Source organism: Lontra canadensis, unplaced genomic scaffold, assembly GCF_010015895.1.
Source record: "Lontra canadensis isolate GAN:19392208 unplaced genomic scaffold, GSC_riverotter_1.0 scaffold56, whole genome shotgun sequence".
In the NCBI taxonomy this organism is placed as follows: Eukaryota; Metazoa; Chordata; class Mammalia; order Carnivora; family Mustelidae; genus Lontra; species Lontra canadensis.
This window is the reverse complement of record NW_022631050.1, coordinates 6,993,807-7,005,791: the sequence shown is the minus strand read 5'-3', so window position 1 is coordinate 7,005,791 and position 11,985 is coordinate 6,993,807. Positions and strand designations below refer to the sequence as shown.

Below are 11,985 nucleotides of genomic sequence, written 5' to 3'. Positions count from 1 at the left end.
CCTTAATAACATCTTACAGTTATAATTGATTTTATTATTTTTGTCTGTTAATCTTCACACTAGCTTTGTAAGTGGCTGATCCACTGTCTTTATTATGTATTTGCCTTCACCAGTGATATTTTTCTTTCATTTGTTTTCTTACTCCTGGTTATAGCTTTTTCCGTTCCACTTAAAGAAGACCCTTTAACATTTCTTGTAAAGTTGGTTAAGTGATGAACTCCTTTGGTTTTTGCCTATCTGGGAACCTTCAATTCTAAATGATTATCTTGCCAGGTAGAGTATTCTTGGTTGGAATACTTTTAATGCTTTAATATATCTTGCCAGTCTCTTCTGGCCTGCAAAGTTTCTGCTGGAAAGTCAGCTGATAATTTTATGGGTTTTTTCTTGTGTATGATTGTTTTCTTGCTGCTTTTAAGATTCTCTCTTTAACACTTACCATTTTAATTATAAAATGCCTTCATGTGACTTTCTTTGGGTTCATCTTATTTGGAACTCTGTGCTTCCTGGACCTGGATGCCCTTTTCTTTTCCCAGGTTAGGGAAGTTTTCAGCCATTATTTCTTGAAGTAAGTTTTCTGCCCCCTTCTCTCTCTCTGCTCTTTCTGGGACCTCTGTAATGTGAATGTTAGTGTGTTTTCCTAGCAGCCCCTTAAGTATCCTTATTTTTAAGAATTCTTGTGTCTTTCCCCTTTTCTGGTGATTTCCCCTATTCTCCCTTTGATTGCTGATCCATTCTTCTGCATCATCTTATCTGCTGTTGACTATCTCTAGTGTATTTTTCATTTGAATTATTGTATTCTTCAGCTCTGGTTATTTCTTACATTTTCTCTTTGTTGAAGTTTTCCCTGTGTTCCTTCATTCTTCTCCCAATTTCAGTGAGCGTTTTTTATGACCATTACTTCAAACTCTTTATCAGATGAATTACCTCTATTACATTAGGATTTTTTTCCTGGAGTTTTTATCTAGTTTGGTTTGAAACATGTTTCTCTGTCTCACTTTTATTTTCTATGTTTGTTTCTATAAATTAGGTGGAATGGATGCCTATCCTGGTCTGGAAGGAGTGGCCCTGGGTAGGAGCAATTCCTGTGGAGACTATTGTGTGACTGGAAGCTTTGGCAGGCTGGCAGGAGCTAAGCATGTGTGAGCTGGGGTGGGAGGGGTATATCAGGGCACTCACTCCATGTCAGGACTGCCTTAGGCATAGTGGTTTTAGCTGGAGTGAGCACAGGCCAGGGCATTCTTAGGTGCACCACGCCAGGGCCACCTTGATGGGACAGCTGGATTTGGAGTGGTCATGGGCTGGGAGACCTAGGGTGTGCCTTGTCAGGGCCACCCTGGAGGCAGTCCCTGGGTGCACAGTGCCAGAGCTGCCCTGGCAGGCTGGCTGGAGCTGGAGCAGGCTGGGGGGTCCTGGGGCACACCGTGCCAGGGCTGTCTTTGCAGGATATGGGCTGGGAGAGACTCCATGGGTGTGATGCACTGGGGCTGTATTTGTGGGATGACTGGGTTGGGTGCATGCTGGGAGTGGAGGGGGTAGTCTTTGTGCCAGAGACCATCTTGTGGGAGTTGGCTGGAGCTGGTGTGGGCTAGGGGTCTAGGGTGCACTGGGGCAGCCCTAACAAGGCTGGCGTGAGAGCCTGGACCCTGCTCCTGCCTGTGCTGTTAAGGTGGAGGGTGAGTGGGCCTCTTACCCTGCAGAGAGTTCCAGCAGTTCCCTGCCAGTTTGGTGGATGCCCTGAGGTTAGTAAATGAATTTGCTTTGCTTCTAATCTAATTAGCCTTTAAGCCACTGTTGCTTTGTGCCTCAGGGTAGGGGAGTCTGGACTGGGACCCTCAGTGACATGCCTCCCTATTGCACTGGGGGTGTGTGTTCCCATAGTTACCATGTCTCTGTCTCTTCTAGTCTTCTGTGTGGTCCCTCTACTGTGTACTGGGTAGAGGCTCTTCAATCAGCCCTCAGTTCTTCAGAAGGAATTGCTCTATATGTAGGTGTACATAGTGTGTCAGTGGGAGGAGGTGAGCTTATTAGGGTCTTACTCTGCTGCCATCTTGGACCACCTTCCTTGATTTTACTCCTTTTGTCTTTTAACCTTCATGCTTGCTTTCTAAGTGATTGATCCACTAGCTTTATTATACTTTTCCAGTGAGATTTTTTAAAAAAATGTTCGTTATCTCTACACCCAATGTGGGGCTCGAACTCACAACCCCAAGATCAAGAGTTGCACCACTATCCTGACTGACTATCCTAGCCAGGTGCTATTTTCCAGTAAGATTTTTGCTTTAATATGCTTTCTTATTAGTGCCATTTCTTTTCAGCATAAATAAGTCCCTTTAAAACATTGTAAGGCTGGTTTAGTGCTGATGAACTTCTTTAGCTTTTGCTTACCTGGAAAGCTTTTAATCTCCCCTTCAATTCTGAACGGTAATCTTGCTGGGCAGGGAATTCTCTGGCTGGAAGTTTTTTCCTTTCTGAACTTCGAATATGTCATGCCATTTCCTCTTGGCCGGTAAAGTTTCTGCTGAAAAATCTGATTGCTTTATGGGGTTTTCCTTATATATCACAAGTTGTTCTTCCTCCTGCTGCTCATGATTCTGTTTAAATTTCTACCATTTTTTAAAAAATATTTTATTCATTTATTTGAAAAAGTGAGTGAGACAGCATGAGCCGTGGGTGGGTGGGGGGAGTGGAGGAGCAGAGGGAGAGAGAGAAGCGGACTCCCTGGTAAGCAGGGAGCCTGTTGTGGGGCTGGATCCCAGGAGTCCAGAATCATGAACTGAGCCGAAGGCAGACACTTATCTGAGCCACCCAGGTACCCTTAATTTCTACCATTTCAATTACAACGGTGTTGGTGTGGTTTTCTTTGGTTTGTCCTGGACCTGGATGTCTGATTCCTTTCCCAGATTAATTTTCAGCCAGTATTTCTTCAAATTTTTTTCCTGCCCCTGTCTTCCTCTGGGATCTATATAACGTGAATACTATTCTGTTTGATAAGGTCCCTTACGGTATTCTCACTTTTCTTTTTTTTTTAATATATATATATATTTTAATTTTTATAAACATATTTTTATCCCCAGGGGTACAGGTCTATGATTCGCCAGGTTTACACACTTCACAGCACTCACCGTAGCACATACCCTCCCCAGTGTCCATAACCCCACCCCCCTTCTCCCAACCCCCTTCCCCCCAGCAACCCTGGGGGGTTGCAAACCCAGTTTGTTTTGTATTCTCACTTTTCTTAATTCCTTCTGCATTCTGATGCTTTGTCTGGGTGAGTTCCATTGCTCCTCCTCTAGCTCCCTGATCTGTTCTCCTACATCATCCGGTCTCTTGTGGGACCCTCTAGTGTATTTTTTAGTTCAGTTATAACTTCTCTTTTTTTACTTTCTTAATCTATTCTCCTTGTTGAAGTTCTGTGCTCATCCTTTCTTCTCCTGAATTTGGTGAGGATCCTTATGACCACTTTATCAGGTAGTTTGCAAATCTCTGGTTCATTCAGTTCTTCTCCTGAGGTCTTGTGCTTTTCTTTGGAGCTATTCTTCTATCCCCTAATTTTGCCCAACTCTGTGTGTTTTTCTATGTATTAGGTAAGTCAGTGACCTCTTCCAGTATTGAAGAAGTGGCCTTTTGTAGGTGTCCTGTGGGATGCAGAAGGACAGTCTCCTCTGGTCCCCTCCACAAGCCATGCGCTCCCTGCTATTGTGTGGGGCTATGGCTGGGTGCGCTGGTGGGCGGGCTGTCCCCTGGCCCGACTGTGGGGTGTCGGGACTACTGTGTGTAGGTGGGGCTGTCAGTGGCGTGTAGCCTCTCTGGGGCTGGCAGATTCCAGGGAGAATTCCAAAAGCGGCCACCAGTGCTGGTACTACTGAGGGAGACCGAGATTACGGATGTGGCTCCCACCAGTGTCTCAGTCCCCAGGGGGTCTGCTGTTTCCTGCCTCTTTGGCAGATGCTTTATGGTTAATAAATGGGTCTCCTTTACTTAGTCTATGTGCTTTTTAAATTGGTGTTTTTGCACTGGTTTCTGGGTACAGTGAGTCTGTGCCTCAGCCCTTTAAGAGTGGGTTTCCCAGTTTTCCTGGACATAATCCCCACTGATTTTCAGAACCTGGTGTTTTGGGGGCTCAATCTCTCTTGATCGCCTGTGGAGGATCTGAGGTTCGGGGTATCTGATGTAGAGCTCAAATCCCTCCCTCCCCAGGGAACAGTTCCATACCTTTGCAATCCCTCACTACTGTGCTTCCCCGTGGCTGAGGTTTTCTCCCCCAACAAGTCCATGTCTTCGCCTCTTTCCCACCTTGATGCTGTCCTTTCAGGCTTCGCTGTGGAGGCTCTGTTCATTCAGCTTTCAGTTCCTGTCAGAGGGAACTATGGAGTTGTTGGTTTGTTGTGTTCATAGGAGGAGATGGGCTCAGGATCTTGTTACACTGCCATCTTGAACCCCACTTTGTTCTGCCATTTTTCTTTTTTGAAAAAGAGAGTGCACGTACAAGCCGGGGAGGGGGTGCTGGGCAGAGGGAGGGAGAAAGTGAATCTTAAGCAGAGTCCATGCTCAGCACAGAGCCCCGTGTGGGGCTCGATCTCACAACCCAGAGACCACGACCTGAGCGGAAATAAAGAGTTGGATGTTTGACCGAGCCCCCCTGCCACTTCTCGAGTGTGTTGCCTTCGTTATTCCTCATGTGAGTCTCAGCATTTTTATCTGTGAAAGAGGGTTGAGTGTGAACTAATAAAACTGAACTGTGGCAACAAGGGCTCTAAGTGTCCTTCACGACTGGACAGACGGAGAGCTAGCCAGCAGGCCTGCAGAACTTAAACACAGAGGCATTTATTGTTAGGGCAAATCTTACATTCAAATGGGTTTTCACATAAAAGCATCAAAAGGGAGATGCCCTGCCCCCAGGCCTTTGCTTTCTGTTCCCCTGCAGCCTGGCCCGCCACTGCTCTGTCTTCCCGACAGCAGCAAGAGCTCAGGTTCCTCCTTGTTACTTAGCCGCTGGAGGGGACCAAGGAGGACAGACTCCGGAATGCCATCTGCCTGAGTTCCATCTATTATCGAAGCTTCAGGGAAACTGGAAAATATCCCCAAGGGCAACATGCATGTTCTTAAAAAGCTGGATGGAAGTATGGGACATCCCTTTGCTGAACAAGCAAAACAAAATCAACTGGTCTGATGACGTGGTGCTGCTGCAGCTTCCTGAGAGACCATGGTCTCCCTGGGGAACAGCGGGGAACAATGGGCATGGGAAAAGGCCCAGCACCGACGTCCTCCTCGGCACCTCTGCTCGGAAGGGGAAGGTGGAGGGGCCAAGCCAGTTTCGGCGGGGAGGGGAGGGTATCTCTCCCTGGCTGCACCAAGGTCGTCTCTGATGTCTGGTGCCAGGCCCCAGAGAGGCCTCAGTCCTCAGTCACAGGCGGGGGAATGAGCTGCAGCTGGAAATTCTCATTCTGGAAGATGCTGTTGAAAGCAGGGCCACTCTGGGAGCCACTGAATGGCCTGTAGCTCTCACTGCTGCGATTCTGGGAGAGTTCTGTGAGGAGAGCCAGCTGCAAAAGAAAGGCCACAGTTTAGCCCCGGTGTGTGGAACAGAGGTGAAGGGTCCTCAACTCCCCCACCTCAGATACCCAAGGGACAGCGCCACCCCGCAGGGAGAGCATAAAGCGGGCTCTGGCTCCCAGGTCTGCATCTCACAAACCCATAAGGAGACTTGGGGCGAGTTTGCTGCACTTCCAGGGCCCGAGTTATTTGAGCAATGCTGTGACCGGACTGGGTACATCCTGTCGGAACCCCCCCCCCAGCGCTCTGAGCATTTCTGGCCGGGCTGGCGCTATAGCCCCGGGCCTGCTGTCCCCCACAGAAGCGCCCCATGCCAAGGTGCTCTGCTCCCTCTACACTTTATTCCACGCTCTCCCTTTCGCTGAGCTCCTCTCAGGACAAACGACCCTGAATCATGACCCCTAGCTTCGATACTGCCAGCAGCCCGCCCCGCCCCCCTTCAGCTGAGAGGAGGGAGGGAGCCGGCAGACATGGCCTGGCCGCTGGGTCAAAGTCAGGCTCCGGACCCCAGGCCCACAGCGACTTCTGCTGGCGCAAGCTAGCTGCACCGCGGGCGCTATGTCAGGCCCTCCACGTGTGCAGTCCTGATCTTCCATAAGAACCCTCTGTGTACAGAAGCCCATGTCCTCAGAGGCAACCTGCCCTAAGTCACCAGCCCTGAGTGGTAGCGTAGGGTTCAACCTCTGCGCAGCCGAGCCACCTGCGGTCCTGCCATCCCTGCTCTGTCACCTGTCCCCACTCACCCACCCTGCCAGGTGCTCTGTCCTCTGGCTCATCTAGTCACTGAGGGGCTCTCTCTCCCTCCAGGCGGTAACGGCACAAGGGTCACACGGATCCATCTGTCACTTCTGGTGAAAACGCACTACCAGTGACTGGGGGAACTGGAGAGACAGCTGGAGGGACTCTCAGTTCTCGCCCCAGGCCCTGGAACTCCACCTGCCAGGTGTGCAGCGGGCTAGGTCACGCACTCACGTGCTGGGGACTCGCACTGCGCCGGGCCAGGAGACAGATGTCCCTGGTCCACTGGGGCCCTGTCTTTGCCACTTCTCGTCCTCTCTAACCCTCTCAGCTGCCCATCAGCCTGTGAAGTCCTCCCTAAGAACAGTTCTGTATAAGACTAGGAACAGAACGGGCGACAGACGTTACATCAACTCCAAGTTCTCTCACATTCAGACCCTGTGAGGTTTAGGAAGATCAACCGCAAAAATATTTTCCATTTGCTAAGAGAAGATCTGCGTTCTGCTTCTGTAACTCTGTGATCTGGAAATCAAGGAGTCCTGAGTGATGGCAGAACGGTGTGAAGCAGAATGTGGCTGAGGCTGAGAAGGGATGCAGAGGCTGCCGTCTCAGTGAAGCCACTGGGCCCTGTACCGGAGACCCCTGGAGAAGTTTCTCTCCAAGAGGGAACACGGTTTTTCCTCAGGAACATGCCAAGCCCCCCAGCAGCTATTTGCACAAGAACCGGGGGGAGAAGCAGGGAGTCTGGGCTCGCTCAGAAGCAGAGCCGCACACGGTCTGCACGAGCTCAAGACAACACCGAGAACAAATCGGGCCTGGCTGGGGTGTAGGGGCAACTTGGGGTGTGGAGGAGGTGGTAGTCTGGACTCCACCTTCCAGTGATGAGATGCAGGAAATAAGGGGGTAACCAGATACTGGGGTTCAGAGCAAGTCCCCAGGCAGCAAGGACAGAAGACCTGCAGTGACCACTTGGAGGGAAAGGAGAGAAAGCTGCAGGAGGTATGGACAAGGTGCCTCCGGGAGCTCCTTGGGGAGTCGGGGGAGTGCTGCCAGGCTTCTGATTTGGGTGACTGGATGGGGAGCCAACTCCAGACAGCCACCAGACAAGGGGGAACAGGCAGAGAGGCTTATCGGGCCCCTGGGGGCCATGCAGAGGGACGCGGGGGCAAGGCTACCAGTGGCTCTCCCGCGCCGTCTCTTCTTCGGGTTTATACAGGTGCTGACCACTTTAGCCCATGCCATCGGCAACAAGAACTACTGCCCAGTCCCCGCTGCAGTGAGGTGTGGTCGTGTGTCTAAGTTCTGGACAATGGAAATGACACATGCAACTTCTAGAACTGTATTTCCTCCTGCCCTCCTTTTCCTCCACCTCACTAGCCCGCATGCAGCTGTGACCAGGAAGCGGGAGCAGCCCCGTTAAACCACGAGAATGGGAGCCCTGTGCTCAAGGCAGGAGAGAGGAGAAAGCTGGAGGCAGGCTCATGGCAGGGGCCCTGGGCTGCCTGCGTTTCCACTTCTGTCTTGGGCACCCCTGTCACTCAGCATTTGGGTTCCATCGCCAAAACACATTCAGCCAGCACAGATGTCCGGCGGGGTCTGGGACTTCGGGCAGAGGGGATCATCATTGGCATAAACAAAGGCATCCAGAAGGGAGTACACATGCAGATGCCCTTCTGTGTCCTCAGCAAGTAAGGGATGACAGTCTGCCCACTTCCTCTGTGTCCTCTGCAATCCGGAGTGCTCCCTGGGGCCAGGGCTCCACACGACCTTAACCAGGGTTCCAAACTAAGGAGGAGGCTGGAGTGTGGACCGGAGGACGCTGCACTTTCCAAACAGTAATTATAAACAGGGAAATAAAAATATAAACCACTGGGTGCCTGGGTGGCTCAGACTGGTAGGTGTCTGACTTCGGCTACAGGCATGATCCCAGGGATCGAGCCCCACGTCAGACCCCCTACTCCATGGGGAATCTGCTTCTCCCTCCCCCCACCTACTGCTCCCCGCTTGTGCTCTAATAAATAAATAAAATTTAAAAAAAAAATGTAAACCACAAAACATTACCCGGGAACTTCCTCGGTAGAGACGGCAAAGCTGATCAAACGCTTGGATTTGCTGTGGGTCCAGGACAGGTTCTGAGGCTGCCTGGCAATCAGAAATGAGAAGGTAAACACCCCACGTGGGCAGCCTCTGCACTTGGCCACGCTGACACAGAACATGGCCTTCCTTCACGCCTTTCTGAGGCAAACCATGCTACCAGCAGTTAGCGAGAGAGACCTTACTGAACATTAATTTGGAATGGGTACATCCTTCCGAAGCCCCTTGGTGCCAGCCCCCAGGTTGACCTGTGTATGGACCATCCCCACTGTGGTCTAAGTGTCCATACACAAGCTTTGCTCGGGGCTCCTTGACCTCAACCCTTTTGTCTTTATTGTGTAGAGCAGTTCCGTCCGGGCTCACCCTCTCAAATCTGCTACTGAAGCTGATGGGCAGAGATGCCCCTTCTTAGTGCTGGTCGGGGAGGGTGCATTATAAACACACAATCACGACCTTTCCCAGTCTCCTGATAAAGCTGGCAGCCACCTAACGGGCTGCAAGGTTAGTCTACTGCTTTTTTGGAAGAGGTGAAGTCTAGCTTATTTCTACAGCTGTCCTGCTTTGTTCCACCTGTCACTGTGGCAGAGACGCTGATACTGTGGTTCTAGGCTACTCTGGGCGCATCTGGTCCAATGCTCTCACCTAGAGAAAAGAAAGGGGATTCAGCAGAGGCAGCTGCAGGCTTCGGGGTCTGAGGTAAACTGGAGCACCAGTTCTGACACTAATTTGCTATGTGAGCTGTGTGTCCTAAGTCACTCTTCTGAGCCTCAGCTGCCTCACCTGTGAGAAGAAAATGCTTTCCTTATGGGATCACTGCAAATTAGATGAGGTACAGATTTAAAGTGTCGCTTATGTGCCTGGCGCCTCACAAGGGCTCCGTGCATGCTAGCCTGTATTACTACAATTCAGAGACACTCTTAAATGTTGCTTTCAGGAGTTTTTATGCTTATGTGTAAGATTAGTAAAAAGAGCTCTTTGTTCTGTATTTATTATGAACCTCTCTAGGCATGAATAAAAGCATCACTAAGTACACACTGAATTTCTCTCTGAAGGAGGATTTCAGTGACGAAGGGTCTGGGTGGGGACGGGGTGCCACGCTCTGAGGAAGGCACGGTCATGTCCTTTTTTCCCCCCCTCAGAAGGATTCTGAACTTATTAGACATTATGCAGAGGTTACATAAATTTATTAATTCATCTTCCAGGAAGGACTTTGCTTCTTTTCCTCAAAGTTTTTACTGTCCTTAGGGGAAACAATGTACTAAGATCTCAGAGAGAACGGGAAGAAGCGCGACCCTTGAAATCACTCACGCCAGCCTAGCGGGGAGCTGTTCCACCACTTTACCTTCTGACCAGGTAAAGGCTCTCCCGGAAGGCCCAGAAGGCAGCTATCAGAGAGGAGGCCCACATCTCATGGCCCCTGGGACCCACGGTGCTGCCCCACTAACTATGGTAACACAGTCTTGACGCCCACAGCGATGGGACGGCCAAGGACAAGGCGGCTCAGTGGAAATCCCAGCAACGGCAGCGCGATCCAAAACTGCCAGAAAAGAGAAGAGGGGACCCACAGAGGCTCTGCTTTTCATTCCATTCCCTGTCTCTGGGTCTGCCGGACACATGGAGCGCAATCTCTGAGATGTTTAAACTTGCCTTGACACTTTTTAAAGATGCTTTTTCTCTGTAATTTGGTAGGAAAAATGATCATATTTTGGAGATAAAGTATGTAGAGTATCACACTTCTGACAGACACTAAGTAAAATACACAGGGAAGATCCAAGCTCAAGATGATTGGAAAGTCTGAGAAATACTATACACCTAGCTCAAACAAAGAAAAACAAGAAAAAAATATTACCGTCGAGAGACTTAACGAAAAAATACAGTTTTGCCACCTGACTTCTCGAATCCCTTCAGTATCACTGGCATAAACTGGGGAGCAGGACGGGTTAAGGACAAGGGTGATACCGGTCTTTCTCCGGCCATTCAAAACCTCAGCTGTGAGGCCTGCCACTGCCCTAGTCCACAGCACAAGGGCCCAGCCACCCTGATGTCCCCTTTGCTTATTCCCCGGTTACTCTGTGATAAGGTCTCACAACGAAGGTCCAAACAGAAGCAAGTCAGTAGTTGACTTGGTAGGGTAGTGGAGGATGGGGTTCATAGTGAGGGGAAGGCAGGTTCATTACGCAGAAGGTTTACATGCCAGGTTAGCATATGATGACGCAGCAAGAGCCAGGAAAGGTCTCTCCTTATGGAGGTACTTCTATAAAGCACCCCTTGGCCTCAAAGGGATATTTTAAGAAAAAAAAAATTCATGAAATGTACTACTGTACTTGTTATATAAATGTGGGTGCTACTGGCCATTTAATGGTGACCCACTGAAGAAATGCCCATCAAACCTTGCTGAGAAAAGCTGTACTGGACACTGACCTGCTAATAATTGTATTTTCTTTTTTTGTTTTTAGCACTATGGAACTCAGGGCTAAATGGTTAGTTACGTGGAACTAGCAACTCTTTAGGACTTGGTGGCAAACATTTATGTATGCAATTATACCCCAGTTTTATAATAAAATTTTCCCCATATATTTCATCCTACTGGATGTGTTTTGGAAGCCAACTCAAATCATTCTGGCAAAGTGAAGGTCAGGTCAAAAGTAGAAAATGCCACTGCTAAAAACAGAATCCTGCTTTCACCCTCCAGGAAATACTATGGGCAGATGAGTCTATTCTAGGCACAGAATAAATGGCTCTATCCCCGGGGAGTTCGCTCACTGAGCCAGAAAGTGCAGAACTCATGCTTTCTGGTCCAGTACTTTTCGGATGGGAATGTGCGGGAGAATCCCTGGGAGATCTTGTTAAAATGCAGAGCCTGGTGAGCAGGTCTGAGGTGGGGTCTAAGGTGCTGGGTTTCTAACACGCTCGCAGGCAATGCTGAGAATGTTCAACCTCAGCCTACACTTGGAGCAACCAGGTGCTACCCTGTGTTGTTAGAGTGGCTGGAGGGGGGGACTTCATATCCTGAGTCGTGCGGTAACAGGAAACTCTCAGGTTGCGGGAATTTCACCTCCTACTGATCCCATTGCACCAAATCAATCATTCCACTAGTATTTCTCTTTCCCTAAGGCACCCACGGATTAGGGATGTTGGTTTTCAACACTTACTAGGTTCACAGGCATCTTAGCAACCCTTGGATAGAATAAGAAAGTTTAATAAGGATGCTCTTGCCACCTGGTTTATTTTGAATCTTAATGGAATTGCAAGCCTTACACCTGTTTTACTAAGTAAGGGAACTGGACTGTATAAACTGAGGAAGAGAAGGCTAGGTGACTTGCCTAACAAGAATAAAAAAATCATAACCAATTAAGGGTCATAAACAGGGCCTTTACCTTATAAACCCTAGTCCCCCTCTGCTCAGAGAATAAACAGGTGAGCACAGAGACACACATACACACACCCCCATAATTTCAAACAACATGACCTGCCCAGAGAAGTGTGCAGGGGCAGCTCGCCAGAATCTTTTTTTTTTTTTTTTTTAAGATTTTATTTATTTATTTGAGAGAGAGCATGAGAGAGGAGGTCAGAGGGAGAAGCAGACTCTCCCCATGGGGC

At 49.3% G+C, this 11,985-nt stretch overlaps 1 protein-coding gene across 5 annotated transcripts in view; it reads right to left on the bottom strand.

The window, feature by feature from the left end:
* Positions 1 to 4,800: 4,800 nt before the first annotated feature.
* Positions 4,801 to 11,985, bottom strand: part of VPS8 (VPS8 subunit of CORVET complex) — a 247,168-nt gene continuing 239,983 nt past the window's right edge. For 3 of the 5 annotated variants that reach the window (XM_032875548.1, XM_032875551.1, XM_032875549.1), the window contains 2 exons: positions 8,353 to 8,433; positions 5,394 to 5,543 (listed from right to left, as the gene is read on the bottom strand). In XM_032875548.1, the coding sequence (XP_032731439.1) occupies positions 5,394 to 5,543; positions 8,353 to 8,433 (231 nt within the window). Of the gene's footprint in view, positions 5,544 to 8,352; positions 8,434 to 11,985 lie in introns of all 5 variants that reach the window. The other 2 variants (XM_032875550.1, XM_032875552.1) reach the window with 1 other exon arrangement.